The sequence below is a fragment of the Penicillium crustosum genome (genome assembly GCF_028827405.1).
Source record: "Penicillium crustosum strain IBT 35664 chromosome Unknown utg000005l_segment0_segment0, whole genome shotgun sequence".
Classification (NCBI taxonomy): domain Eukaryota; kingdom Fungi; phylum Ascomycota; class Eurotiomycetes; order Eurotiales; family Aspergillaceae; genus Penicillium; species Penicillium crustosum.
The window spans coordinates 2,312,419-2,338,313 of NW_026623126.1; the positions used below are offsets into that span (position 1 = coordinate 2,312,419).

Sequence of the window (25,895 nt, forward strand, 5' to 3'; positions counted from 1 at the left end):
TTGGTGAAAGAAATTTTGCCCTTGTAAAGTATATCGTTGCGACAAAGACACCATGTTCTATTCCGAGACCCTCCTGTCGAAAACCGGGCCGTTGGCTCGCGTTTGGCTGTCGGCTAATATCGAACGCAAACTTTCGAAGTCGCATATCCTGCAGTCGGATATCGAGAGCAGTGTCAATGCTATTGTTGATCAGGGTCAGGCCCCTATGGCTCTGCGATTGAGTGGCCAATTGCTGCTCGGTGTAGTTCGAATTTACAGCCGCAAGGCTCGCTACCTCCTCGACGATTGCAATGAAGCTCTGATGAAAATTAAAATGGTACGCACTCTTTTGAATTAGTAATGATTTGATTCAATCTAATCATATACTAGGCTTTCCGTCTCACAAACAACAATGACTTGACTTCGACTGTCGTCGCCCCAGGTGGCATTACTCTTCCCGATGTACTCACTGAATCTGATCTTTTCACCAACCTCGATACCTCTCTGCTCTTCCCTCAAACCCTCGACCTGGAGCCTGCTGCGAAGCGCCCTGGTGGCATGGATTTTGGAAGCCAATTCCTCCCAGACAGTAGCTTCCGCCGCTCTGTTTCTCAGGAACCCGCACGCCTTGAAGACCCTTCCCTTGTTGATCTTGACTTGGGTGAGGATGAATTACCCCTTGGAAATGACCCGACTATGGAAATTGGTCGAGATGCTCCCGCGCCTCGCCCCGTGGAGGAGGATCTTTTCAATGACGCTGGAAAATTCAACGACGACGACGATCTTGGACTGGACCTTGGAGATGATGACGCTCTCGACAAGATGGACCTTGGCGATGATGTCCACGACAATCTGAATGACCTACTCCCAGATGCCCCCATGGACTTCAACAACGATGACGACTTTGGCGGTGGTGGCGAGACGCCCCGTGCTGCCGACAACCGATTCGACCGTGACTCCGAAAGCCCCCTTTCCGATGCTGGTTCTGATCAAATGAATCAACTGGAAGAGGAATTCAACCGAGATGTATCTGCAACCCCCGATGCCGTTAGCGCCCAGCAGGGTCAACGCACCAAGCGCCAGAAGCTTATGGGACTCGACAAGGAAGTCGCAATCTCCAGCTCTAAGATTAAGGACCAGCAAAACGATCGTTCTTCGATTTTGAAGCCCGCGTCATTCTTGCCTCGCGACCCCGTCTTGCTCACCCTTATGACCCGTCAGCAGAATGGCAACTTCGTGTCTAGTGTGTTTGGCGAGGACCGTGGACGTGGATGGGCACCCGAGCTGCGCGGCATGCTCTCTTTAGATTCCGTCAAGAAGGCCGGTGAGCTGAAGCGCAAGCGCGACAGTGGCATTTCCGATATGGATGTGGCTGCCGTTGACGTTCCTGCCCTGGAGCTTGGTGACGAGGAAGCTATCGTCCCGATCGACGAGGGCATTGCTCTCGATACGACTATGAACCTTCGCTCTGAAATTGAATTCCCTGGAGATGACGAAGATCACGTCTTGCACCTGAGTGATGACGAAGGCAACAATCAGCCCATGGACGAACTGGACGACACTATGGCACACACCGTGGATACCGAGCCGGTCTCAATGGGCACCAAGCACGCTGTGCATATTCTCCGCGAGAAGCTCGGTAGCTCAACCACCCAGCAAAAGCAGAGCGTGTTGTTCCAAGATCTCCTTCCCGAGCAGCGGTCTAGCAAGGCCGATGCCACGAAAATGTTCTTCGAAGTCTTGGTGCTGGCCACGAAAGATGCTGTTAAGGTTGACCAGGGCTCTAAATCTATTGGTGGTCCCCTCAAGATCGCTGGCAAGCAGGCACTCTGGGGCTCTTGGGCCGAGGAGAACGCTTCTGGTGCCATGAGCCAGCTTAGCCAGGCTCTGTAGAGGATGTGTCCTCTTGACCAAAATTTCCGGGATCTATTGGCGCATCTTTCTCTTCTTGTACAGCTCAACTTTGGGATGGAATATCTCGATTTGAGATCAGGTGTTTTCTTTGGGGATAGCGTTCAATTGAATGACTATCAGGAGTTTAGGGCTGGCTTGGAGACATAGGACCTTGGTTACTGTTAGGGTTTTTGTTTGGGCACCTGGTCCCTTGGGAGCGTTGATGAATTGATTCTGTTGCGTAGTAGTGTTAGCTCTAGCTTAATTGAACATATCTCTATCTCGAACATGTTTTATTTTTGTCTAGACCGTCTCGGGTCGGAGAATTATGGCTCTTACCACATGGTGCAACGTTCCCACGTGCTTTGTTCTTGGCGCCCGATAACAACCAAATGTCACAGTTAAAAGACAATGTGTGTTGTAGAATTTAGGTAGAATCTAGATATAAGTATCTATTGTTAGAATTATACTTGGCCATATCCAAGGCTACCAATCGGCTATTAATTATTAGCTATCGGGATCACCCCCGAGGTCGGCTTCGAGAAAGCGGAATTAGGACCCCGTGAACTAGTTTATCCCCGGGATCGCCTTGATTGATCAGCTCGGACTTTCGATTTCCATTTTAGACGCTAAGAATAATTCCCCTTCTCTTGCAATATACTGACTCACATATCCACCAGTCAATACATATACCTAGGCAGCTCCAGATCGATTGTTTTGTTTTCCATGACTTCATCGCTAAAACAAAACAAACCAGATGAGCAAGTCTGACGTTTGACCGCCATATGCCAATCAACCATGTCTCAGTCAAGTACAGACACATCGCAACCGGATCCCGGCGAAGAAAAAGCCCACATTGGCCCCGAAAGACACTCTAGCGATAAGAGTGACGACGAATTCGACCGAGTCAAGTCCGAGGACGTAACTTATGCCCCGATAAGCTCCCCGGGTCCCCACAATGAAGGCAGCGCACCACTCCAGAAACAGCGCTCAAACGCGTCTAAATCAGTCACATCCAAGTCCCTGGAACGCAGCTGGTCATTGAATGACGGTGTCAGCATTGGCGGCCATGAAGTCGACGAGGCCGCAGTGGCGAATGAGGATGAAGCGTATACTGTGGGCTGGGAGGAGAACGATCCTATGAATCCGCGCAATATGAGCAAAGCCCGACGGTGGTTGGTTGTCATTATTGTCTCAATGGGTTCGCTTTGCGTGTGAGTATACGGCCGGTTTCGTCTTGCTTTATCTACATCGTATACGTGCTGATCTACTGCGTGCAGGACTTGTGCCTCTTCGATCTATACTACGACATATGCCCAATTGATGAGTGAATTTGGGTGTTCGCAAGAGGTTGCGACGCTTGGATTATCTTTCTTTATTTGGGGTCTTGGTTCGTGCTGATATCGTCGTCTTTCTCGGGCTGGACTGTACTGACTCTTTTCGATTTACTTATAGGCATTGGGCCACTATTTCTCAGCCCATTATCGGAGGTAAGAAAATGTTTCGCAGAGAGATATTTGAGTTACCGGTCTAATTTTTGCTTAGTTTTATGGTCGGAGAAACATTTACATTTGTTCTTTCAGCTTTTTTCTTATTTGGATCATTCCATGCGCATTAGCTAAGAATACCCAGACCATGATTATTGCTCGGTTCTTCAGTGGACTGTCAGGCAGTGCCTTTTTGAGTGTTGCTGGAGGTACTGTCGGTGATATGTTTGATCGCCATGAGCTTGCATTCCCCATGATGCTCTACACTGCGAGCCCTTTCGTGGGACCTGAAGTCGGGCCTCTGGTTGGTGGCTTCATTAATGCATTTACCACATGGTATGTTTTCATATTGAATTCCGGTATCGATTGAAACTTATACCCCCGCAGGCGTTGGACGTTTTATGTGCTCCTGATATGGTCGGGAGTGATGCTCGCCTCGATAATATTCCTGGTTCCGGAAACCTATCACCCAGTGTATGTATCTCCAGATCCTGGAACGATTGCCACGCTAACTATGTTCTAGACTTTTGCGGCGTAAAGCGGAGAAGCTGCGCCAGGAAACCGGGGACGAGCGGTGGAAAGCTCCGATCGAAAAGTTGCAGCGTTCTGTGAGCCAGACTGTGCTGCTTTCCATGAAAAGACCAGTTCTGCTCTTAGTATTGGAGCCAATGTGTCTATGCCTTTGCATTTTCTCGGCCATCCTGTTGGGTATTCTGTACCTCTTCTTTGGCGCTTTCCAGCTAGTCTTTTCGGAAGTTTTCGGACTAGTAATATGGCAGCGTGGGTTGTGTTTCCTTGGTTTGTTTGTCGGAATGGTTATAGCCATTTTGTCAGATCCTATCTGGCGCCGAAATTACGTTCGCCTGGAGCGTAACCATGAGAAAGCCACGAAAAAGCTCGATGACTTCCAACCGGAGTGGCGACTGCCCCCAGGTAAGCTTGCCAACAAATTGTTCAGGTGCCAAGGTTCCAAGAAATCAATGGCTGACTTTGACGGAATAGCGATCCTGGGAGGACCCTTGGTTACTATAGGACTTTTCATTTTTGCTTGGACAATCTACCCTAATGTCCATTGGATTGCGCCTATCATTGGCAGTGCTGTTTTTGGTGCAGGGTAAGATCACCGTTGCAATCTCACCTGGCTGGACGATTATCCATTGGTATGATGCTAATGGACTGTGTTACTGTTAGGACAATCCTAGTCTACTCGGGCATTTTCACATTCCTAGTCGATGCGTATCCAACTTTTGCCGCCAGCGCTCTGGCGGCGAATAGCTTCACTCGCTCATCCTTTGGAGGCATATTTCCACTATTTGGAATGCAAAGTAAGTTTGTCTGTACTGTCTCGGCGCAGCGACAAGAATTAGATGCCCGTGCTTTCCATGCAGTGCATCTAACGATGCGGGTCGATGCGTTCTATTCTGAACAAGCCGATCTGTAGCTCTTCCTCAATGCTTGACACCTATGTTCTTGCCTGCACACAGTTGAGACGTAACGATTATGGCTAACGGCTATGCAGTGTACCACAACCTCGGATATAACTGGGCAACTTCCTTGTTAGCGTTCCTGACCCTTGTCATGACCCCTTTCCCGTAAGTGCTGATTTTGACGTACTTGGTTTACTCCTAAGTTACGGCCTACCGATCTACTATTCCAGTTGCATGTGGCCCTGACGACAAAGAACTCAACATAAGCTGTTCTGTCCACTGTTGTACTGACATCCATAATAGGTACCTATTCTTCCGGTATGGCAGCTGGATCCGAAGTAAGAGCCGATTCGCGAAATCACAGGCGTGATCGATCCTTCCGTGCATATATAATACCCGTACATACATTAATCTTAAGCGGGTTGGCTGCTGGCTGGATGGCTCCTTTACGAGGGGAACCACATGTCTACCCTCGGTGCCATTGCATCTCAACAGTTTACCAATCGGTTTCATCTGAATACGGCGTGCTGTAGGCGATGAACACGGCATCCCATGACCGGATGTTGGGGACCTCCTGGGCTGAGACGTTTTGTCTTGGGGATGGACCAGCACCTGGCCTGCAACCATAGATCAAGACCTAACGCCTGTAGCTGCTGTACCGTCTGCAGTTCAAAAGCCAATGCAGAAAACCATAGTTAATAATACGCATGATCGGCAAGGATCTATACTTCATATCCTAGCTTTACTTGATTCCATCTGTAAACATCTTGCATATTCGATCTGGCGGTTCCTAATCCCAGGCAGACCATGAATCCTTTGATAATACTAGCGTGCTTGACACAGAGATAAATAGATCCCACTCCAAGAATAGAAATTGGACGGACCTGGCCCGGGCTTTAATTCTCCGACGGCAACCCCCAGTCTGCCGGACCAGTTGCGAAGCATACGAGCGTCATGTGGTCTTGGAATACAGTCACAGGCAATCATCCCCAACAAACTTAACCCCCCCGGCTACAGACAGACATGACAATCCCTTCTTTGGAGGATAGCAACCGTCATAGCTGAGCGATATATTGAGAGCTTTCTAGCCTCGGCAGAGCCAACCCCAGCTCAGCCTCGGAACAAAACGGGTCGGAACACCATGCCGAGAACCGTGGAAGGTCTGGAGCGGGGTTTCTCGGAATCAATTCGCCTGTGGCAGAGGAGTAATGACTCAATTGGAGATACTTGCATTCAACGTTCATGGTAATTCAAAAGAGAACAAGGTATACAATCGACTTGGTTCCTGCACGTGCGCAATTGCCCCCGCGGGGTTACTAATAGTATAGGTCATCTGGTATGCGCGGAACCCGATCCGGTGCAGGATTCCAATATAACCAATCAGAGTCCATGAACGCGCTTAAATTACCTGTTGTTTCCGGTAATGTTGTGAAAGATGTAATACTTGGCAACATCAAATGCCGGGCCTCCAGTGACGGTTGCCCTGAACGTCAGCATGTGAGTATGATGTACATGTATATAGCTCTTTAGTTATTTTCTATTGAAGACGTTAAAGGACAATACTACTCTACGCTCTAGAAATTCATAATCAGAGATAGCTATTAAATGAAGTCACGCCCAACGAAGGATTAATACGTTGGGTAGCAAGAAAAAAAAAAGCCCCCAGTAAAATTAATTAGGTAAAATAGTGGCTGTTTTACGAAGTATAGCCAGCCCTGCCCAGGTGCGCCTTTTTTAGAAGTGCGAAATATAGCGCGAAAATTCTAAAAGAAATTGGGAAATAAATATTTTAAAAAATAGAGAAAAAAATATATATTAAAAAATAGTATTCCGTCACTCACGCGAGTCTCATTTAGTCCTTTACCAATCCTTTACAATTGGACTGTGTCGTGCTAACCTTGGGAAGTGTCTTGCTTAGACACCCAGTCACGGGAACACTCTGATCGAGAGCCCTTCTTGGGAGTCATCCACTTCTTCTTCGACCTTCCCCGCGAATAATATTTGCCTCGACTTTCATTTCTTTCTCTAGCTTCTCGGCCTCGTATCGGCACGGCTCTCGCGTTTGGAGAGAAATTTATATCTTCCCCGCAGCCGAACGAACTCCCTCACCTCTCCACTCCCAGTTCAGCCCCGAATCGTTGCGGGATTTTTCTGTCAGCTTTGCGCCAATTTCTCTCCATCTACAACCCACATTGAAATCCTTCAATGTGTCAGATTATTGTACATCCGTCGCATCTCCAGTCGATTGTCCCCCGTTACACCCGTGACTCGACTCGCCGTGATTCCGGTTCCGATTCCCCGCCAACTGAAGTCGCAAACGCGCGATTATAGGAACTACGAACTGGAGACTCCTCTGACCTTCGAGAGGTGACTTGGGTGGTTTTCAAGTCTCAACACGGACGATCAGCATTTTGCGATCGTTCTTTTTCCTCTGTCACAAGCTGGACCGAATCCTGTGCACGTGGATCCGCTGGCCCGCCGAGATCGCAGCGCGGATGGTATCATCGGTATTGTCGCCACCACGATTTGTTTCTTTAGATAAACACAGGAAGGCACGAGAAGTGGTTTATTCGGTTTGAACCACCGATTTACCTCACTTTTGTGGACGTGTCCATAGATCACCGTTCTCGGGATACATGCCGAAATGAACATGGAAGCCAAGCACGGCTCCCCGGTTCCTGCACGGGACTACAGTGGGGATCGCGACTCCGCTGATATCACGGAACACGAACAATCGGACGTAAAGCCCAAGACTAATGGCGATAGCAAAGCGGACCGCAAAGCCGCCAATGCCAAGGATCCCTCCCGACCGCGACGGAAGAAGGCCCGGCGAGCTTGCTTTGCATGCCAACGAGCTCATTTGACTTGCGGTATGATGATAGATTGATCGCAGCCCTTGTTAGATATTTGACTAATATATATTGGATCTAGGCGACGAACGACCGTGTCAACGTTGCATCAAACGTGGGCTTCAAGATGCTTGCCATGACGGTGTTCGCAAAAAGGCCAAGTATCTCCATGATGCTCCCGATGGGGCGTTGATGCCAGCTGTTAGTAGCAGCAACAACTCCAATCTATACAACAACACGCTCCGCAATAATCTGCCTATATCTAGAAATGGCACAAATGGTGTCAACTCCAACCAGCAACATAGTCAACAACACAGCCATCAACATAACCAACAATCAACCAACCCCACGAATAACAACTTTTATCCTACGCCTCAGACGCAGGCATCATCTTACAATCCCTACCAAGAATCCTCCATGAGCCAAAGCCCGTTTACCACGCAATCACCCGTTTCACCCACTTTTAACATGAAGAACAGCACCAATGGTCGAAACCCGAGTCTTTCATCGACTGTAAACCAGCAGCCTACCCCAGGTGCCCTATCTGGGGATACAAGTCAGTCTCAAAATCCTTTTGCAGGGCCATTTTTTGATCCTAGTGATCCAGCGCTCTTCAACTTCGATCTATCAAGCATGAATTTCGAAAATCGATACGGTGCTCTGGAATTCGGCATGCTTGGGCATATGGCCACGGGGGCAGCCGGTGACTCCCCAACCGATTCCGCAGGACAGCGAGGGTCGATCGGCCGCAGTGGGTCTGCCCAGTTCTCCACTCCAGCTCCTGGCTTTGGAGAAAGCCCAGGGAATCAACCTTTCATGTTCGGTGATCCTCTCCTAAATGAATGGTCGACCGGGCCGGCCTCGGGCCAGCATGTGAATGTTGGCGGTGTGTATGGCCAGAATGCTATGCTCCCCGACCACATGAAAGCAAACGCACCACATGCATTTGCAATTGAAAGTGGACCAGCAAGTTTCACTAGCCCTGGCTCGGCCCCAAGCCCGAATATTGCAACGGCTGCATTCGACGACGGCCCATTCAATAATATCGCTCCTGCTCCCAAGTCCAACAGCCTGGTGCCGAATGGACAACGTCAGGCGACGTCAGCATCGATCTTGAAGCACCCAAATCTGCAGGTTGGTCCTAAACGGCGCCACCGCAATCCTTCCTCAATATACGAAAGCGTGAAGGAGCCCTATGCATACACAAGTGGCTTCCACAATCTGACTGCTTTCATCCAACGTCGCTTTTCGCCGCAAAAGACCGTGCGAATTGCCAAGGCGCTTGCATCCATTCGACCCTCTTTCATCGCAACTACTAAGACCCTTAATCGAGATGATCTCATTTTCATGGAAAAATGCTTCCAAAGAACTCTCTGGGAGTACGAGGATTTCATCAACGCATGTGGAACGCCGACTATCGTCTGCCGACGCACTGGCGAGATCGCCGCCGTAGGCAAGGAGTTCAGCATCCTAACCGGATGGAAGAAAGATGTGCTTCTAGGAAAAGAGGCAAATCTCAACGTCAACACCGGTGTTTCGGGCGGACCTCAGTCCGGAACAACGTCGCGCGGTAGTTTTACACCGCGCGGCACAACATTAGAGAATTCTGGTACTGGACGCCCCCAGCCGGTATTCTTGGCCGAACTTCTCGATGATGACAGTGTTGTGGAGTTCTACGAGGACTTTGCGCGTCTGGCTTTCGGTGATTCTCGTGGTAGTGTTATGACCCGGTGCAAGCTGCTCAAATATAAGACCAAGGAGGACATGGAGGTTGCACAGTCCGATGATAACGGAAAGTGGAGCAACCACCTCCGCAAAGGTGGCATTGCTGGGGAGGCTGGCATGAACCAGCTCGGTTTCAAGGACGGAAAGGTCGAATGCGCGTACTGCTGGACAGTGAAACGCGATGTGTTCGATATCCCGATGCTCATTGTGATGAATGTAAGTCTCTAAGATCACACAACCTCTCAGATTTGTGCTCATGCTAACCTGGTCTCTTCTAGTTCTTGCCATGCATTTGATTTCATTTTTTTTTTTTTGAATTTGTTACCTGCTCTTGTTTCAGATTACCCTTTCATACCCTTGACAGGGCCTAACATCAGGCCTGTCTTCTTTTCTTCTGCTGTTCTACCTGGTACATATTTCCTGGTTCTGGGATTGTATGATTCCCTTTGATGTTGATTTCATTCGGGCCACTCGCCGACGGGGTCTTTTTTTGTTCTATGTTCTCGTATATACGTTATGCTTCTTGGATTCCTGGAATAAACTCCAGGATTGTCGATATGCTTTCTTGTTTTATTTTCTTTTCGCGGCGCTCAAAAGGGACAAAAGAGATATCTCTGGGACGGGATCGTTACTGTATGCGCATAATGCCATGATATTGAGTGGGGTCATTTCTGACCTCGTTGAACCCTGGACCATCCATGAATCTAAATTTAAACAAAGAAATAAGCTTAATCCAACCTTCAATCCAACATTGGAATTGCATGTGAATTGACGCCTGATAGACAAGGCACCTAATTAGGTATCCTTATCGCGATAACCCCCACCACACCAGGATTCGGTCATATTCAGACACACTCAACGCCGGCATCACGCCAAACCATTGCTAAATCACACAATCAGTACATACCTGTCTGTGCCAATATTCACGATTCACCATACCCTCACCCGAACATAATCATGTCCAAGCCGCGCGATCCGGTAGCTGGTCCCGACTCCCCAGAGCCTCCTTTCCCCATAAGACTGTCAGGCCCAGTAATCAAGGGATTTGGCCGCGGGAGCAAAGACGTAAGTCTATGAACCTGGGAACTCAACCTCGTTGCTAGAATCGTACAGCGCAACGGGCACAACAAGCTTATCGCTGACTCGCTCTCCCGAATGACTACAGCTCGGAATCCCCACCGCCAACATCCCCGCGGATGACCTATCCGAGAAGCACCCCGAGCTGACAACCGGCGTCTACTACGGCGTTGTAGCGCTCGACCCGAAAACATATCACCATGGGACATCCGAGGGCAGCACATCCACAGCGGTGGTTCTGCCTGCTGTGTTAAGTATCGGATATAACCCTTTCTATAAGAACACTGTGCGATCTGTGGTATGTGATATGGATATATAATAAACCCGACGAAAGGCCGCCAAATGTTGAAACCCGCATTTTGGTGGGATCTCGGTATTGGTATCGGTATCAGACTGACGTGGTTGCTCAATCCAGGAAATCCATATCATGCCTGCTCTCACGGAACCATCGCCCACTGCTGCGGGACAGGAGGGTCAAACTAAATTCAATCGCTTGCCTGATTTCTATAAAACGCGACTCAACCTGCTAATTCTGGGTTATATCCGGCCGGAGTTTGATTATGTCTCGCTGGAGGCGTTGGTGGAGGATATTCGGGTGGATTGTGAAGTTGCGCGGGAGAGTCTGCTGCGCGAGGCTTACAAGTGTTATATTGTTGACAGTGGTAAAACATCTGGGAAAGTCAGCGAGGATCGTGCGTGGTTGGTGAGCTTTGATTAAGTGGGGTCGGATATGGATATCATGCCATTCGGGAGTTGGTGAAATGATTATCCTGCATTGCGATTATTCTTATTCTTCTATAACACAGATCATATTATTTCGCTGTATAGACATAGAGGAAGCATCTTTTTGTTGATATGTTATCTGATTCTACTCGATGCATCTTCCATGCATGAAGATGTGCCCAGGTGCAGATTAGGGAGATTTCTTTTACTTTCACCCATTCGAAATACATAGACCGATAATAAAATAAATTTATCTTATGTTCTTTATACCCTCTGGTCATTTTTGGATCTTCGGCAGGTTCGATATGCCGGCCGTCACTGTTTAATAGCATTCTGTCAACTGCTTTTATAGAAATTACTCCCTTCACATAACGTTGAAAAATAGCCAGTGTGTAGCTTCTACTATAACGTAGCAATCTAAAGAGAAGAGAATAACCTGGTGTCTGTCAATAGGAAAGTTGAAATGAAGCCGAAGAGACCCTAAGAGCGGGTATGAATTGAGGTGTGATCAATACGGGGCAAAGTATGGACCGAATTCTTCACGGCGACGTTCTGACTTTTCTTCCCATTTATTTGATCGACAGGGCAGGGGTTTGGTTGGAGTTGGGTGCCTTCTTGTATCCAGCGGTATTCTTGATGAGAGCACCAACAACCTTTGCAACAACATTTGCGTTCTTGGATCCGGTAAGCCAATGATCAGCAAGAACAAACAGCTTGACACATGGGTTAATAATAGAATTCTTCTAGGCGTGACAAGAATTGGAAAGACTCAGACTTCACTATAGCACAGGACGGGTGTGGGTCACACACGTGACAATTCAACAAATTAAGACCAATTAAAACACAGTCCCAAGGACCCACATAGTATAACGTCAATATAGAATCTCGAAGGAAAAAGAGTTAGGTCATAGTGCATGGGTTTTGTTAATATTTTTTATACATTTTCAGTTCACTCATTATTCAAACTCCGCGACAACGTAGGGAGTCGAACGGCGATGGCACGTGACTGTCACGCAACGCCTAGTATAGATCAGTGTAATGATATGGTTGTTTTTACTCCACCACCCTTTACTCCGCCACCTTTTACTCCGCCTTCTTCATCAAGCTTGCGTGAATTAAAAAAAATGGGTAGCTTCTCTTTGATTGAGCGTGTCATCCTTAGTGCAGGGACCATGCTAATCTTCTTTGTATATTTTCATTTGACCATATGCCCCGAAGGACGAAATATCTTGCATTCGGTTCAATATAACCCCACTTTCTGGGCAGAAATAGACCGCCTTCCTAATTTAGCAGAAGTTATCCTTTGGCAGAATCAGACCGCCTATCAGCTCGGTCTTGACCTTAGCTACCTGCAAAACATGCCCAGGTGGGTTAGACCTCCGCAAAGCCTACAAATGGGCCTGGATCCTGGGCCCAAAGCCCATCTATGGGGACCTGTCAAGGCCCCTATCAAAGCCCCTATCAAAGCCCATTATTACGCATAACTACAGTCTAAGCTGATTAAAAGCTGTTTTCTTTTTACGTTTTGTTTCAGCCTGCATATACTAGGCATCGAAGAGCTAATGCTATACCTCTGTAAATTAAGGTTTGGCCTTAAGGCGTAGGAAACGGAGGAATTTAAGCAGTTCTTTACTTCTGATGAGGTCTAGGCGTCAATGGAAGAGAAGGATGGGAGGCTAGATACCGGGAACCAAATCGGTAAACTTGGGGTCAACGGCACTCCGAAATTCAGCCATCTTGACTACCCAGGTGGCATCACATAGTACCAGGTCCTCTAACGTCAGCTCTCTTTCCCTCTTTCTCCCCCCTGTGCCTTTTAGTCCACACCGAATACGCTGTTTTTTCTCTGATCTCTACCGTGTTACAATCAGTAACAACTTTTATCAACGCATTGACTCACTCTATTGGAGATGCCACAAGAGATAATGCATACTACCAGCCCGCATGTCAACCTCCCTAGGGCCCCCCACTGCAACCAACCGCCCGCGCGTCAACCTTCCCGGGCCGCCTAGCTAGCCGAGCGGGGCCTGCCAATGCTCCATCAGGCCCCACTCGGCGAGGGATTGATGCCTTGCGCTGGGCAAACATAATTCTCCTCCAGCACCAGCCTCGCCGCGAGAATGCCAATGTCTTGGAGTCGGGTAACCGGATGCTTTGGGTGGTGTGGATAGCTTTAATTTACAGTATACGGCTAATATTGGGCATAATCCAGGCATATCAAGGCATCAGCCCTACAAAATTAGGCTTTCGGCCTTTGACCGCTATGCCTCTCCGCACGCACTGTTTATGTATTTCTTTCTTTCTTTCTTCCTTTTTTTTAAATTCTGTCATCAAATGTGGACCCGATCACTGGTCTCCTTTTTCTTCCCCCAGAATAGACCAAGATGCCCACATGTAATGGCCTGTACTTGATGACGTCACCCAAGAACCCTAAGCATTGGCAATGTAATACCAAGAACAGCAGTCCGGGCATTCCGAACTCCAAGCTGATATTTCCACATATAAACAGAGATAATTGTCCCCCTGATTTAATTTAATCAATCATCCCACATTCAGACTATGGTCAACGTATTCCAACGCCTCACTCGACGCCGAGCCCAAAGCTCCGGCAGTAACCCAGCAGACATAGATGCAGATTCTACCGGTCCGAATTCCGCAGTATCTCATCCGCATGGAATACATCGGACAGTGAGCACCAGCTCCGCTAAACGCAATTGGCGATATGAAGAGCCAGCGCCCCGACACTTATTCCTGATTTCCGACACCGTGGCGTTCGATACCCACGTAGTCCACCGCTTACAGGCTGAAGGATTCGATGTGATCTATATCCCATTCCTCGGTAGCGGGAATGAAGAGAAGGACGCAAAAGCACTGAAGAAGGCCGTGCATGATAAAGAAGACGAACTCGAGAATGGAGAGCGGTATGCAATAGTCGGTACGTCTGCTATTCGGCTTTCTTTGCTTCGTTATTCGAATCAGATACCTCATTCCTTGCAATATATAACAGAAACTCAACTAACCTTATACTTACAGCATATCACCGACCCGCCTACCTCCTCCTAGCCCTGCACCACACGGTATCAACAAACACAAACCCATTCCCACACCTATGCGCCTTGATAGCCTACTATCCCCTCTCCTCAACAGACCAATTCACCTACAGGGAAAAAGACAACTGCGAAGCGCCAGGCTGCTCAGACACAAGTTCAATCTTTGGCCCAGCCTCCAAGTCAACATATATCCCAATCCAAATTCACATCCCAGGCCCACGAGTCCAGCCCTGCGCACTGTGGCCATGGATCGGTATTAGTCTCACAGAAGGCGACGTCACATACAAGAAAAAACATCGATGCTACGTGTACACGTACCCGGGGTCCAGAGCCGGGTTTGCAGAGCGGGACATTACAGAAGAGAAAGAAGGCGAGGTGGATCCGCAATTGAACGTCGAAGATGAAATCAGCTCACAACTGGCTTGGAGTCGGATGCTGGGATGTCTGCGACGCTCGTTTAATGTCGGGAGTCACTGGGCTGTTATTGATATCGAGACTGTCTGGGAAGAGTATTGGGATCGTGTGGTTGGTGAGCTGGAGTTGCGGAAACGGCATCTTGAAGGTTCTGGCTCTGAGCCCGCGGTTGAAATGTTGACTGGTCATGGCCATTATGGTGAGATGGGATGTCCCGCTGGTGAGGTTTTTGTCAAGTGTATTCCTACCGATGCTGGAGGTGAGTTCCCCCCCCCCGTTTTATTTTATCCACGATATGATTCGGGGATTTACTGATATGGATATTGCAGGCTCTGATATCTCAACCTTGAGAGATTTCTTCGCTCATGCGTATATCCCTGCTGGGCCGGTTGATCAGAGTGTCCGTCTCTTATCGCGCACTGTAGGTGTGGATCGCATCGTGGATGAAATGTTGTTTACTTGTCGACATACTGCTGAGATTCCATGGTTGTTACCTGGTGTTTTACCAACCAATCGAGAGATCAAGGTAATTGTTGTCGTGGTAGCCAGCTTCAGTGCCCGCCAGATTACACGTCAGAGTCTTTATTGGGATCAGGCTGGTGTGCTTGTGCAGGCTGGATTGTTGGATCCGGGACTTGTGCCGAGGTCAAAAGCCGCCAAAGGATATTGAGTCTTAGGTGGTGCTTTAATCTGTTTCTTTGTCTTGTAGATGACTGCATGGAAGTCAATAGGTGCCACCAAGATAATAGACATACTCATAATCAGCATTGTTTTTCTATTTATCTTGGTATCTGTCCATACAGCCTTTTGGGCGGCACCCTGTTCAACCGCTTCAAGAAGCCGATAGGAGCTTAAGGTCCCAAGGATGTGTAGTTGGCAAAGCCATCCGGTCGCTTCGACTGGGTCGACTCGAATGGCACTGTATAAGCTCTACTCTTCAGACTCTCTTTGTCTGAATTAGGCCGAGTGCATCTCAATTAGTGTAGGGAAGCGAGGTGGGAAAAAAACCGTGGGTTAAATCGAGCTAATGGCTCAGATAGAGAGAAGGAAGAAGAAGCAAGATAAAACTAGGTGGGGAGCAAAGGTCCTATCTGCCTTAGACAGCCTTGCTGCCTTGGCAATTAGATAGATGGGATTACTATTGGCAATCATTTCTTAAATCCCGAGTATATAGTCGAATACTTTTGGAAAGTGGTATGTATATTTGTTTAAATCCCTAGGAATATACACTTGTACTAACAAAAAGAAGAAAAAAAAGAAGAAAAACACTAGCGGCTCTGCTTTTGATTGCATTCAGGGGCAGGTCTAAATTGCCCAGGGAAATTTGAAAAACAAGGTCGCTAGTCTAGGCTTAGATAGATCTGGTTTGTGGTAACATAGGCGCCACTCTGATTGGCTTCAAAGTCAGGCGTGCATATTGACATACTTGCGCTCCAATGATACGCCATGTCTACAAAAATCACCAAAACAGGCAGTTATGCCTACATTGGGAAAACATAAAACCATATATTTACTCTACTTTTTACCTTCCAGAAAGCATCCAATTTCGACTTTCTCATCCCCTTCTCAAGTTTTTACTTGACCACCCTTTTGATGCAATTGCAGGCTTCTTGCCTCTAGTGTCTTCTACACCACGCTTCCCGATACAATGGGTCTCTCCGTCGAAGCTATTATCGCAATCATGGCATTATTTGTCGCTTTGATCCAACCTCTATGCGCTCTTTGGAAATACATGTCAAGACGGAATTCCAAGCGAGGTATGCCTAAAATTATGGTGTTCCAAGGTTCTTTTCATTGGCTTACTTTCTGTTTCTTTAGAGGCTCTGCCAATACATACCATCCAAACTACCTCATCTCCACGCATTTCGCAAGATCCAAGATGGCCTCATGATAGACACGGTATAACCTACCCAAGCGTGGGATGCATCCTTAAGACATGTGGCTAATCTATACCCCGTATGATCTAGATAATCCCCCGGGACTATACAAAGCGCGGAAGTGGGAGTGGGAATATCATGCATAGCTATGAGCGAAGGAATATACCACTTGGGACTCAATTATTATTGGCTTATGAATGGTTGGGATATCAGTTTAACCCCTAATGTTTCAAGGTATCTTCTTATTGTACGGGGTATACAGCAACGCGATACGTAGCGCGGAAAGTGTCGTATATAGAATTAGAAGAAGCGTCGCCCTAAAAAAGATTATTGATTTCATTTTCATAGGCTTCAAGATCAATGTTGGGTCGCCTAGCTGTTACAGTGAGGTGTAAAATATGTATACAAAAAATGAAATTAGCGCAAAGTATACAAATGGCATACGTGCTTGGAGAAGGCGGTGGTACATAGATTTCTATGTGATATATCACCTTTCCATCTCTTCCCTCCATTTCTTCGCATCCTTTCCCTCCATCTCTTCGCATCCCTTCCCTCCATCGTTTCCCTCCATCTCTTCGTATCCTTTTTCTCCATCGTTTCCCTCCATCTCTTCGTATCCTTTTTCTCCATCGTTTCCCTCAATCTCTTCGTATCCTTTTTCTCCATCGTTTCCCTCCATCTCTTCGCATCCCTTCCCTCCATCGTTTCCCTCCATCTCTTCGTGTCCTTTTTCTCCATCGTTTCCCTCCATTTCTTCGCATCCCTTCCCTCCATCGTTTCCCTCCATCTCTTCGCATCCCTTCCCTCCATCGTTTCCCTCCATCTCTTCGTGTCCTTTTTCTCCATCGTTTCCCTCCATTTCTTCGCATCCTTTCCCTCCATCGTTCCCTCAATCTCTTCGTATCCTTTTTCTCCATCGTTTCCCTCCATCTCTTCGCATCCCTTCCCTCCATCGTTTCCCTCCATCTCTTCGTGTCCTTTTTCTCCATCGTTTCCCTCCATTTCTTCGCATCCCTTCCCTCCATCGTTTCCCTCCATCCTTTCCCTCCATCTCTTCTCATCCCTATATCCCTACACCGCTACCTCACCCCATCTCAATCTATGTTTTTATTTTCATTTTCGGGTTAGCATATATATATGATACAATATGGGGGATAGCCCGAAAGTGTTCAGCATCTCTCTTTCTCCCTAATCAGAACCGCTAAAAAGAGACTTGACTTGAAGGATCTAGAAGCAAAAGCCGACACCTAGTCTTCACACACGTAGGATTGAATAGTCTTATATATAGATCAAATTCAGTATATAGGAAATAAATCTAGATAGAGAGTAAGAACCGATAATAGACTAAGAACTTATAAATTCAGCCCTAAAAGCCAAGCCCTAGACCTACATTCTCTACCACGGTAGTGGCAGTTCTCTACCATGGTAGACAGCTGTCACCACGCATAAGTCTTGGCACCTTTGGCCCCCATTCAAGGTGTGCTAACTAACACTTTGGGAAATGTTCTTAGTCACATCATCCTACAACTTGTAGGCAAACTGGACGGCACAGAAATCCCGATCTGGGGGCGAGATTGAAGCGATATCCTCGTGATGAGCGCTTTTCGGACGCCACTCGCCCGAAAGCATCCACGAGACGCTGCTTGTGACACCTATTGCATCATGTCGATGTCATAAATATAATAGCAATCATTACGATCAGTATCCCTCGGGCTTCGTCAATCATGCGAAGACGGATGAATATGTCGCGAATTATGTCGAATTTCTTCCCCAAACCGGTGGTAGCCAAGCAGCACCGCGCTCTTAGCGCCCTAAGAAACAAAAAGTTATTCCATCCTTCGTCCTATGCCCCATTCCAGCCGCCCCTTTTGCAAGCTGGAATCAGACAGACCAGGTGGATTTCGACAGGACAATCCAAAACTAGAGGAAATAGTCATGCAGGATACATTTCATCAAGATATTTTCTTGCTCTATCTGCATCAATCGTGTTCAGTGGGCTCCTATATTTTCAACACCAGGGCACACTCAAGATGGACTCGGCCAAGACCGAGCAAGCAAGCGGGTCAGACCCAATCCTGGTGCCCCAAGCAAATGAAGCATCGAGATTACACTCGGGCCCTTGCAATATCTCCGAAGAACGATGCAAAGACATCTCAAACCTCCCGAAAGAGAAAGCAGTGCTCACATCTGCACCAAATGTCCCTCCATCGATCACTCGAGACTACCCTGTTCTCCTCGAGGTGCCATTGACAACCTCCACCAAGGTGAAACAATTGACTAGTCAGTACAAGTACGAACAATGGAATTTCAATGGCACTGTCCCTGGCCCGTTCATACGAGCTCGAGTCGGCGATGTCATGGAGATATCACTGACAAACCATGACGAAACCGGCAACCCGCACAACATCGACTGCCATGCAATCCAGGGACCGGGGGTGGCTCTGCATTGACAACAGCAGAAGAAGGCCAGACCAAGACAGCAAGGTTTCAGCTCCATTGGCCAGGTCTTTATGTGTACCATTGTGCAGCAGCACCGGTGCCAGTGCATATTGCCAACGGCATGTATGGGCTCATGTATGTGCAACCAGCCGAAAAGGATCTCGCTCCGGTAGATCGCGAGTACTATGTGATGCAGAGCGAGTTTTATCACGAGCCGCCGGAAATCGAGGACGACGGAAAACCGTCGTCGAAAGTGGAGTTTTCGTATCCAAATGCGATTCGAGAGGAGCCAAGTGTGGTTGTCTTCAATGGACATGAGGCCGCGTTGACGAGGGATAAGCCCCTCAAAGCTTCCGTGGATGAGACAGTTCGCATATTTTTTGGAAATGCCGGGCCAAACCTTACGAGTTCATTCCATGTCATCGGGAGCAACTTTGAGAAGGTCTATCGCGATGGCGACGTTATTAGCCCCCCTGGACAGTTTGTTCCGACCGTTAGTGTTCCCCCGGGCGGCTCTACGGTTGTTGATCTTAAAATGCAGGTTCCTGGGACGTATACGCTCGTGGACCATGCCATATTTCGTCTTGAGAAAGGTGCTGTGGGATATTTGAACGTAGCCGGGGAACCAAGGACTGATATATACCACAGCGAAGAGCCACCTGCCCCTTGTGTTGGCTGTAAATTACATCCTTAATATCGTGATTTTTTTTAAACCCACAATTTACTGTTCAATTGATGACAATATTTTTTGTAGTGGATCAATGACGGTTAACTTTATTGATGTCCAAGATATATATGTTGCCAATGCGTATTGAGTGTCTGACAAAAAGACGATTTTACCTAGTGCTGTACGCAAGCGTAGGCAAAGGTTGTTAGAATTGTTTCAAGATAGTGAACAATCAAACCTATGTAAGTCTGACATCTTGGCGTGGATAGAAAGTAAGCTGATGTATCGCCGCGCTGAGATATGATTTGCTTAGAAGCAATGTAGACTATTAATATCGTATACTGACTCATCAAGGGTAAATATACTCCGTATTTGATTGTCATCTCTTTCCCGCTTTTGACTTAACCGTAAGCCCATCTTCACACCATCATTTTTACCAGCATGGCGAACAATCAATCCGCAGAAGAGATTATCAAGCTATTGAATCTCTCTCCACATCCAGAAAAGGGATACTACGTCGAGACCTTCCGCGACCGCAATTCATCAAACGGTCGCTCACATAGCACCTGCATTTATTACCTTCTCGAGGGAAAAAGTGGCCTCTCTCAATGGCACCGTGTTCTTGATGGCGTCGAGATATGGCATTACTACGCTGGCGCCCCCATGCAACTCTCACTATCCTGGAATGATGGAACACCCACCCGGGACACGATTCTAGGGATTGATTTTGCAGCGGTAAGTTATTTTTCTATTGTATATTTTTCTATTATGTGTATCGCGGCCACTTGACAATGCTTAATTTCTATACAGGGCCAGCAGCCTCAAAAGGTCGTTGAGCGCCAAGAGTGGCAGCATGCCCGAAGCCTAGGGGCTTGGACATTAGTTGGTTGCACGGTTGCACCGGCCTTCTTATTTGAGTCGTTTGAGATGGCTGAAGCGGGATGGGAGCCTCGCTCAGACAAAGATGCTAAAGACGAGTGAGAAGGGATTCGGGGACTTAATGATCTGCCAGACGAAATGGAAGCGTTGGGATGGATAGGACATTCCGCCTAACGGAATGTCAAACACCGTTAAGATTACTTGTCCATCCATCTATCCTCTACTAAATTTATCTTGCGATTGTCTCCGAGTCACTGCGCTGGTCAGATCCAGTGCCTCGGAAGGCATCAACGTCGTCCGAGGATTTTAGCACCAAGAGCAGGGCGACCAAGTCCCCGTCTGTCAGACTTCATAATAATATCATGGTAATGGGTTTCTACGTCATTTAACAGGCCTACATCCTGTAGTGGGTAATATCTAGGTAATTTAACAATGTGAGTGCAGGTGCTAAACATATCATCATGTCATAATGTACATATATATCAAGGAAACTAAACAACACTCCTCATCACCACATGGCGGGCAACTTTTGACCCTCATCCGGCACGCTGAAATACCCTCTACTCGCCAGGTGCCGCTGAAGTTCCCGGAACTTGCTGGTTTTAGCCCGCTTTTCAAACAGGATATCAATCTCCAAATAACTTAATCCAAATGTCTCCGGGAGTCGTAGGTAGCACCAAATGAAACACACGGCGCTAAATCCCAGAAAGAAGAAGCACGATTTGCCCTTCCAATCCCATGCTGTAGGATTCAGCATTCGTGGGGTAATGACATTGGTCAAGATAGAAGCCATATTATAAACGATACGGGCGAGGATAACAGTCTTGATGCGCAGCCGGGTGCAAGGGATCTCCGCAACAAGCACATAACATATAGGCCCAATGCTGAGGTTGTATATGAATGAGAGGAAGGTAATGAGGCCCCCAAGAGCCCATGACTGGGCATTTGTTGTAGGCAGACACCCGATACCACCTGCAACCGCGAGAATCACCATTGAGACCGCGAGTCCAACGAGATAGATCCTACGGCGTCCGGCTCGCCTCATCCAGAACCACGACAAGATCGCGCCAACTATAGCTATGCCGTACATACCGATAGAAAGGGTGAAGGAATTTTGAACGCTGAGACCGGCTTGTTGGTAGAAATATGCTGCGTAAGTCCCCGAGCTGGAGAAGGAAGCTTGCTGTGTAATCCAGATCATGCAGGCAATCTCCGTGCGTCGGAGATTAATCCCTTTAAAGCAGTCCAAGTATGTAATTTGACCGTTGCCCAGATGTTTTTCCGTCTCATTGGTATGTGTCATCATCGCTACCACCTCGTCAACGTTGAAAGCATCATGTGCTGTGGTAAGGCGTAGTAATGTCCTTCTGGCTTCCTCGGGCCGCTCCTTGCGAATCAGCCAGCCTAATGGCAGCGTAAGACTCAAATAATCGATAGAAGAATTGGGTTAGGGGGAACACCTCATACCTGGGGACTCGGGTGCGAAATAAACTCCGATTATAATTGGAACGGCCAAGGCCCACTGTAAGGCAAGTGGCATGCGATATGCCCACTCCGTTTCATTGCCTGTTTGGCTGCGGACTACTCCAACAGCACAGAGCTGTCCAATCAACCAACAAATGTTCATACTGCTTAGAATATATGCCCGAAGTGCAACTGGCATCACCTCTGCTGCATACGTTGTGGCTAATGTCTGGAAGATTCCCCACGGAATCCCACATAGAATCTGGCCAGCTAGGAACATCTGGACATTCACGGCGAAGAAAGGCAAGAATATAAAGCAACACAAAGAGACCAAGGCTGTCAGTATTGTCCGGCGATAGCCAAACCGATCTGCGAGGAAGCCGTTCATAAATAGCCCGATGATTTGGCCTACCACAGCCGCAGAGGTCAGGCTCGATTGCCACTTCGAGGAAATTTCAAAATTTCCCGGTTGAGATGGGTCTGGGGCTCCATATTTCTGATTGAAGACCGGGAATGTATAGAAACTGACGAGAAGTGTCGTGTCGTAGCCTTCCATAATGATCGTTGACGAGAGGACAATTGACCATAAGATTGCCTTTGGATAAAGTTGACAACCGGTGAGCAGCGACATCTTTCGCTCCGACCTAGTGGCTGCTCTGGCACCCGATGACAGCGGTTGTAGGCTGGGGATGCGCGCCGACAGATCGGAAAAGATGTCACCATCGTGGGAATTTGACCCCCGTTCCAGGGGAATCTCATCAAAGGAGACTTCCGCTAGGTCATCGCGAGCTTTGGATGCCATCTGATGACACAGAGGAGGGTTTACGAAAGGATGATCCCAAATATCAGGTTTGACGTTTATTCAAGAAATTGTTGTCATTCTTGGATTGAAAGGGGGAAGTTCAATGGAAATGGAAATGGAAAGGGGAAAGTATTTGGCGGGTTTTCCCCAATGGTCACTTTGGAATAAGCCCTGGCACACGTTGATGAGTCTCCGGGTACCACCCGTGGGCGGTTTGACTAGCCAAAGTGTGATGATTCGATATGAAGTGAGGAGCCATCGTCTTCCCCGGTTCTCTGAGAAAGAGGGTTTATCGACCAGGGCTAGACCATTTTAGACCTCACTAGAGTTTTTATTAGTCTTCATTAGTCCTCGCTAAAGTCTGGTCTTTGTGGAGTAAACCCACGTGAAAATGTGAAAATGTGAAGATTATAAGGTTTCCCCAGAGTTCCGCCGGCTCCGGAATGAACGGCTGTCCCGTGCCCAAGGTAGTTAGCCTCGCATTCTTCTGTATATTCCTATTTTAACAGAACTACCTAGGTATGTTGTATGTCGTACTTTCGCTTTCTCCTACTCTCGAGCATATGCGAACTGCCGAACACTTTCAAACTTGATCCTTCCTCGATTTGACTAATGGAAAACGTACCAATTGAAGCAACAGGCTGGCAGAGCCCTTATTCTAAGTAGCAGAATCCGGGGAAATTTCGGCGCTTGATTCAATCCAATCCCTTTATTACTTGTTGAGATGTTCGCTCTGAAACATTCTTGACTCTACGATACTTCGAATGTTTAATAGACCTGGATATGGAGAATTGGAGGGTTAAAAGAAGGCATCCATTACTTGAAAGACATGCTAGAGCGCGTCTTGAACGGGCTTTTCGAGCGGCGAAATTGGGATGTTGCTTGCTGGCATACAATTATAATGCAGCATTGATGATTTCCGCTCAACCATTAAGGCGAAAAGTAACGAAATATCTTCATAAACATGTATAAGAAGAGCATGGGAAACAGTGAAATGGTCTATCCGGGGCTACAAATCTGCTAGTCTAGCAGAATACACCTCCAAGCGCACGTCAACTCCGAGTCCCGGCTATAATAACAAAGTCTCACACCAAAACCTAATGGTATCGCGTGTGACGCGTGGCCGACGGTCACATGTCGCCGTTGAAGATGGTTTAGTTGTAATGCGACAACTAGCAGTTACCCAGAACCAAACGCTGAAGATGCAACAAGATGCTGAACGGGAAAAGGAGTTCTACTTTATACATCAATAACTCCAACATCAGTCTCATCTCCGGAGGTGTGGTTATTTCATACCGAGAATGTCACGGAGTCTCCCAATGCGCCTATCCAATTGCCTATTTGGGCTAATAGTGGGCGGGGCGGAAGGATTGTAGGATCTCCGCAGAAATCCGAAGTACCCATTTCCCCAAGTACCGAGTTGAGCTCCTCTTTACCCCCACATTATTATTAGTGTATAGTTGTTTTCACCCTGCCGACTACCGCATGGCATCCTTCTTTGTTATTTAGGTTACTTCGTCAATATCCTTCTCCGGTCAACCATTGACTCGTACTCTCTACTTTCGAGTCCAATTGTAATACCGCCTCATGTTTACTCCTTTGAGCTATTACCAGAGATCTCGGGGCCAAGATCCTACTTGAAACAGCCCGGTTTCATTGAGGAAAGATTTACGTGCACTGGGATGAGCATTCGATTCCAGATCAGGAAATGATCCGGGCATAGACAGGAAACGCAATTTCGCATAGTCCAAGTTAACAAGGAGAATAAGCAGTCTTCTCATAATACCCTTACGGGGTGCTTGAAATGAGGTGATCTTTTCCTATTCCCACACGGTCGTGAAAGAGCACCCCGATCACTCCCATTTCTGTTGCTTAAGCTATATAAAATATCAGGATATAAGAAGGAGCTTCTATCCTCCAGTTTCTTCCTCCATCAAAATCAAAACCCCCAGTCCCATTAAGAGCAGTCAAACCACAAAGCCTTTTTATCCATCCTATTGCAAAATGCAGCTCCTCTCCCTCGTCGGTGTCATGGCACTTGTACCTGCAGTGTTCTCATCTCCAGTGACCGAATTCAAGAATATCGCAGTCCGGGCTGATGATCGGGGTACCGAAACCATTTCTGGCCTGGGAGCCCGCAAGCAGGAGGTAGTTAACGCTGGCGGCAACACCCGTGACCTTGCGATTGCGATGCTGGAGACGACGACAATGACCACCGATTACACCTATGGTATGTACAGGTAGCAACAAGCTTGTGAAAACCAGTAGGGTGTTAACAATAATACCTACAGGTGATGGAAAGAGTGGCGACGCCACCAACTTCGGTATCTTCAAGCAGAATTGGTACATGTTGCGGCACTCTGCATCCGAATTCCTCGGACAGACCGTTGACGATGTTGATAACGGCGCAATCCTCAAGTAAGTCCTCTGGTTTATAGACTGCCACGACCATGTTGACTGATATGTGCTAGCTCCGATCTGGGCAAAGATATCCAAGCCCGCCACGATGGCGAGGAATACTACGGATATGAAACCTGGTTCAGTGGCCACCGCAACGGAGAAAGTGGTGTTAACAACCCCGGCACAGATGACATTAATGGTGAGTTTTCCTATTCCATGAATCGCTTGACTTATTCTTACATCGTGGATAGCGTACATCGATGCTGTGGCATGGATTCAAGAGCAGATTGAGAGCGATGAGAAGTATCAGTCTGATGATACCCGGTTCTGGGTTGATGTCCAGGCCATTTAGGGTGCTTGAGAAAGCACAAGGATATCCCCTTCTCCCTCTGGTTAGGGTCACAAGGGACACATTTGGCTTAGCTCCTCTGGAGATTTTAACTTGTGACACTCGTTTGGTCATAATACTTTTTGCAACTTTTATCACACAAATACAATTGTTTATCAATCAACCTTTCCTACCGTATCGTAAGGATTCTTACCATGGAACCGGTTCCTTTTTGTTGAGCTTTAAGGCAACCCAGCTGTATCGCCTAATAGGCTCGAAGGTTAGCATATCATGACTATGAATGAAGAGCTATTACCCCACAGTGGACCGCAGCCCTATAATTTGAAAGAACCGTTGCAATTAATCGGCCAAAACAGTGACGCCCGCTCAATCTTATGGCTAGGGGTGAACACTA

General features: G+C 47.5%; 10 protein-coding genes across 10 annotated transcripts; 8 read left to right on the forward strand and 2 right to left on the reverse strand.

Moving 5' to 3' along the window:
• Positions 1-52: 52 nt before the first annotated feature.
• N7487_011572 (kleisin alpha) lies at positions 53-1,872 on the forward strand (the record flags this gene model as incomplete). Its single annotated transcript, XM_056879302.1, has 2 exons — positions 53-316; positions 370-1,872. 2 exons carry the CDS (start codon positions 53-55, stop codon positions 1,870-1,872), a joined length of 1,767 nt encoding a protein of 588 aa, XP_056724621.1.
• A 798-nt stretch (positions 1,873-2,670) lies between these two features.
• Positions 2,671-5,156, forward strand: N7487_011573 (MFS transporter; the record flags this gene model as incomplete). The annotated part of the gene is made up of 10 exons (XM_056879303.1): positions 2,671-3,086; positions 3,153-3,262; positions 3,328-3,362; positions 3,418-3,695; positions 3,747-3,833; positions 3,883-4,292; positions 4,362-4,473; positions 4,551-4,684; positions 4,879-4,951; positions 5,090-5,156. 10 exons carry the CDS (start codon positions 2,671-2,673, stop codon positions 5,154-5,156), a joined length of 1,722 nt encoding a protein of 573 aa, XP_056724622.1.
• A 2,274-nt stretch (positions 5,157-7,430) lies between these two features.
• Positions 7,431-9,656, forward strand: N7487_011574 (Zn(II)2Cys6 transcription factor domain-containing protein; the record flags this gene model as incomplete). The annotated part of the gene is made up of 3 exons (XM_056879304.1): positions 7,431-7,656; positions 7,718-9,576; positions 9,639-9,656. The coding sequence occupies 3 exons, from the start codon at positions 7,431-7,433 to the stop codon at positions 9,654-9,656; spliced, it is 2,103 nt and encodes a 700-aa protein (XP_056724623.1).
• A 628-nt stretch (positions 9,657-10,284) lies between these two features.
• On the forward strand, positions 10,285-11,190 carry fmn1 (riboflavin kinase). Its single transcript, XM_056879305.1, has 3 exons — positions 10,285-10,425; positions 10,526-10,735; positions 10,853-11,190. Exons 1-3 carry the CDS (start codon positions 10,318-10,320, stop codon positions 11,153-11,155), a joined length of 621 nt encoding a protein of 206 aa, XP_056724624.1. The 5' UTR covers positions 10,285-10,317; the 3' UTR covers positions 11,156-11,190.
• A 2,529-nt stretch (positions 11,191-13,719) lies between these two features.
• On the forward strand, positions 13,720-15,294 carry N7487_011576 (dienelactone hydrolase; the record flags this gene model as incomplete). Its single annotated transcript, XM_056879306.1, has 3 exons — positions 13,720-14,095; positions 14,194-14,883; positions 14,954-15,294. 3 exons carry the CDS (start codon positions 13,720-13,722, stop codon positions 15,292-15,294), a joined length of 1,407 nt encoding a protein of 468 aa, XP_056724625.1.
• Positions 15,295-16,988: 1,694 nt separating this feature from the next.
• Positions 16,989-17,360, reverse strand: N7487_011577 (uncharacterized protein; the record flags this gene model as incomplete). The annotated part of the gene is made up of 1 exon (XM_056879307.1): positions 16,989-17,360. One exon carries the CDS (start codon positions 17,358-17,360, stop codon positions 16,989-16,991), a length of 372 nt encoding a protein of 123 aa, XP_056724626.1.
• Positions 17,361-18,531: 1,171 nt separating this feature from the next.
• On the forward strand, positions 18,532-19,634 carry N7487_011578 (putative multicopper oxidase; the record flags this gene model as incomplete). Its single annotated transcript, XM_056879308.1, has 2 exons — positions 18,532-18,936; positions 18,993-19,634. 2 exons carry the CDS (start codon positions 18,532-18,534, stop codon positions 19,632-19,634), a joined length of 1,047 nt encoding a protein of 348 aa, XP_056724627.1.
• A 414-nt stretch (positions 19,635-20,048) lies between these two features.
• Positions 20,049-20,588, forward strand: N7487_011579 (cupin domain-containing protein; the record flags this gene model as incomplete). Its single annotated transcript, XM_056879309.1, has 2 exons — positions 20,049-20,342; positions 20,418-20,588. The coding sequence occupies 2 exons, from the start codon at positions 20,049-20,051 to the stop codon at positions 20,586-20,588; spliced, it is 465 nt and encodes a 154-aa protein (XP_056724628.1).
• A 406-nt stretch (positions 20,589-20,994) lies between these two features.
• On the reverse strand, positions 20,995-22,752 carry N7487_011580 (putative MFS sugar transporter; the record flags this gene model as incomplete). The annotated part of the gene is made up of 2 exons (XM_056879310.1): positions 20,995-21,890; positions 21,954-22,752. 2 exons carry the CDS (start codon positions 22,750-22,752, stop codon positions 20,995-20,997), a joined length of 1,695 nt encoding a protein of 564 aa, XP_056724629.1.
• Positions 22,753-24,756: 2,004 nt separating this feature from the next.
• N7487_011581 (uncharacterized protein) lies at positions 24,757-25,504 on the forward strand (the record flags this gene model as incomplete). Its single annotated transcript, XM_056879311.1, has 4 exons — positions 24,757-24,982; positions 25,044-25,170; positions 25,224-25,351; positions 25,404-25,504. 4 exons carry the CDS (start codon positions 24,757-24,759, stop codon positions 25,502-25,504), a joined length of 582 nt encoding a protein of 193 aa, XP_056724630.1.
• Between the last annotated feature and the right edge of the window lie 391 nt (positions 25,505-25,895).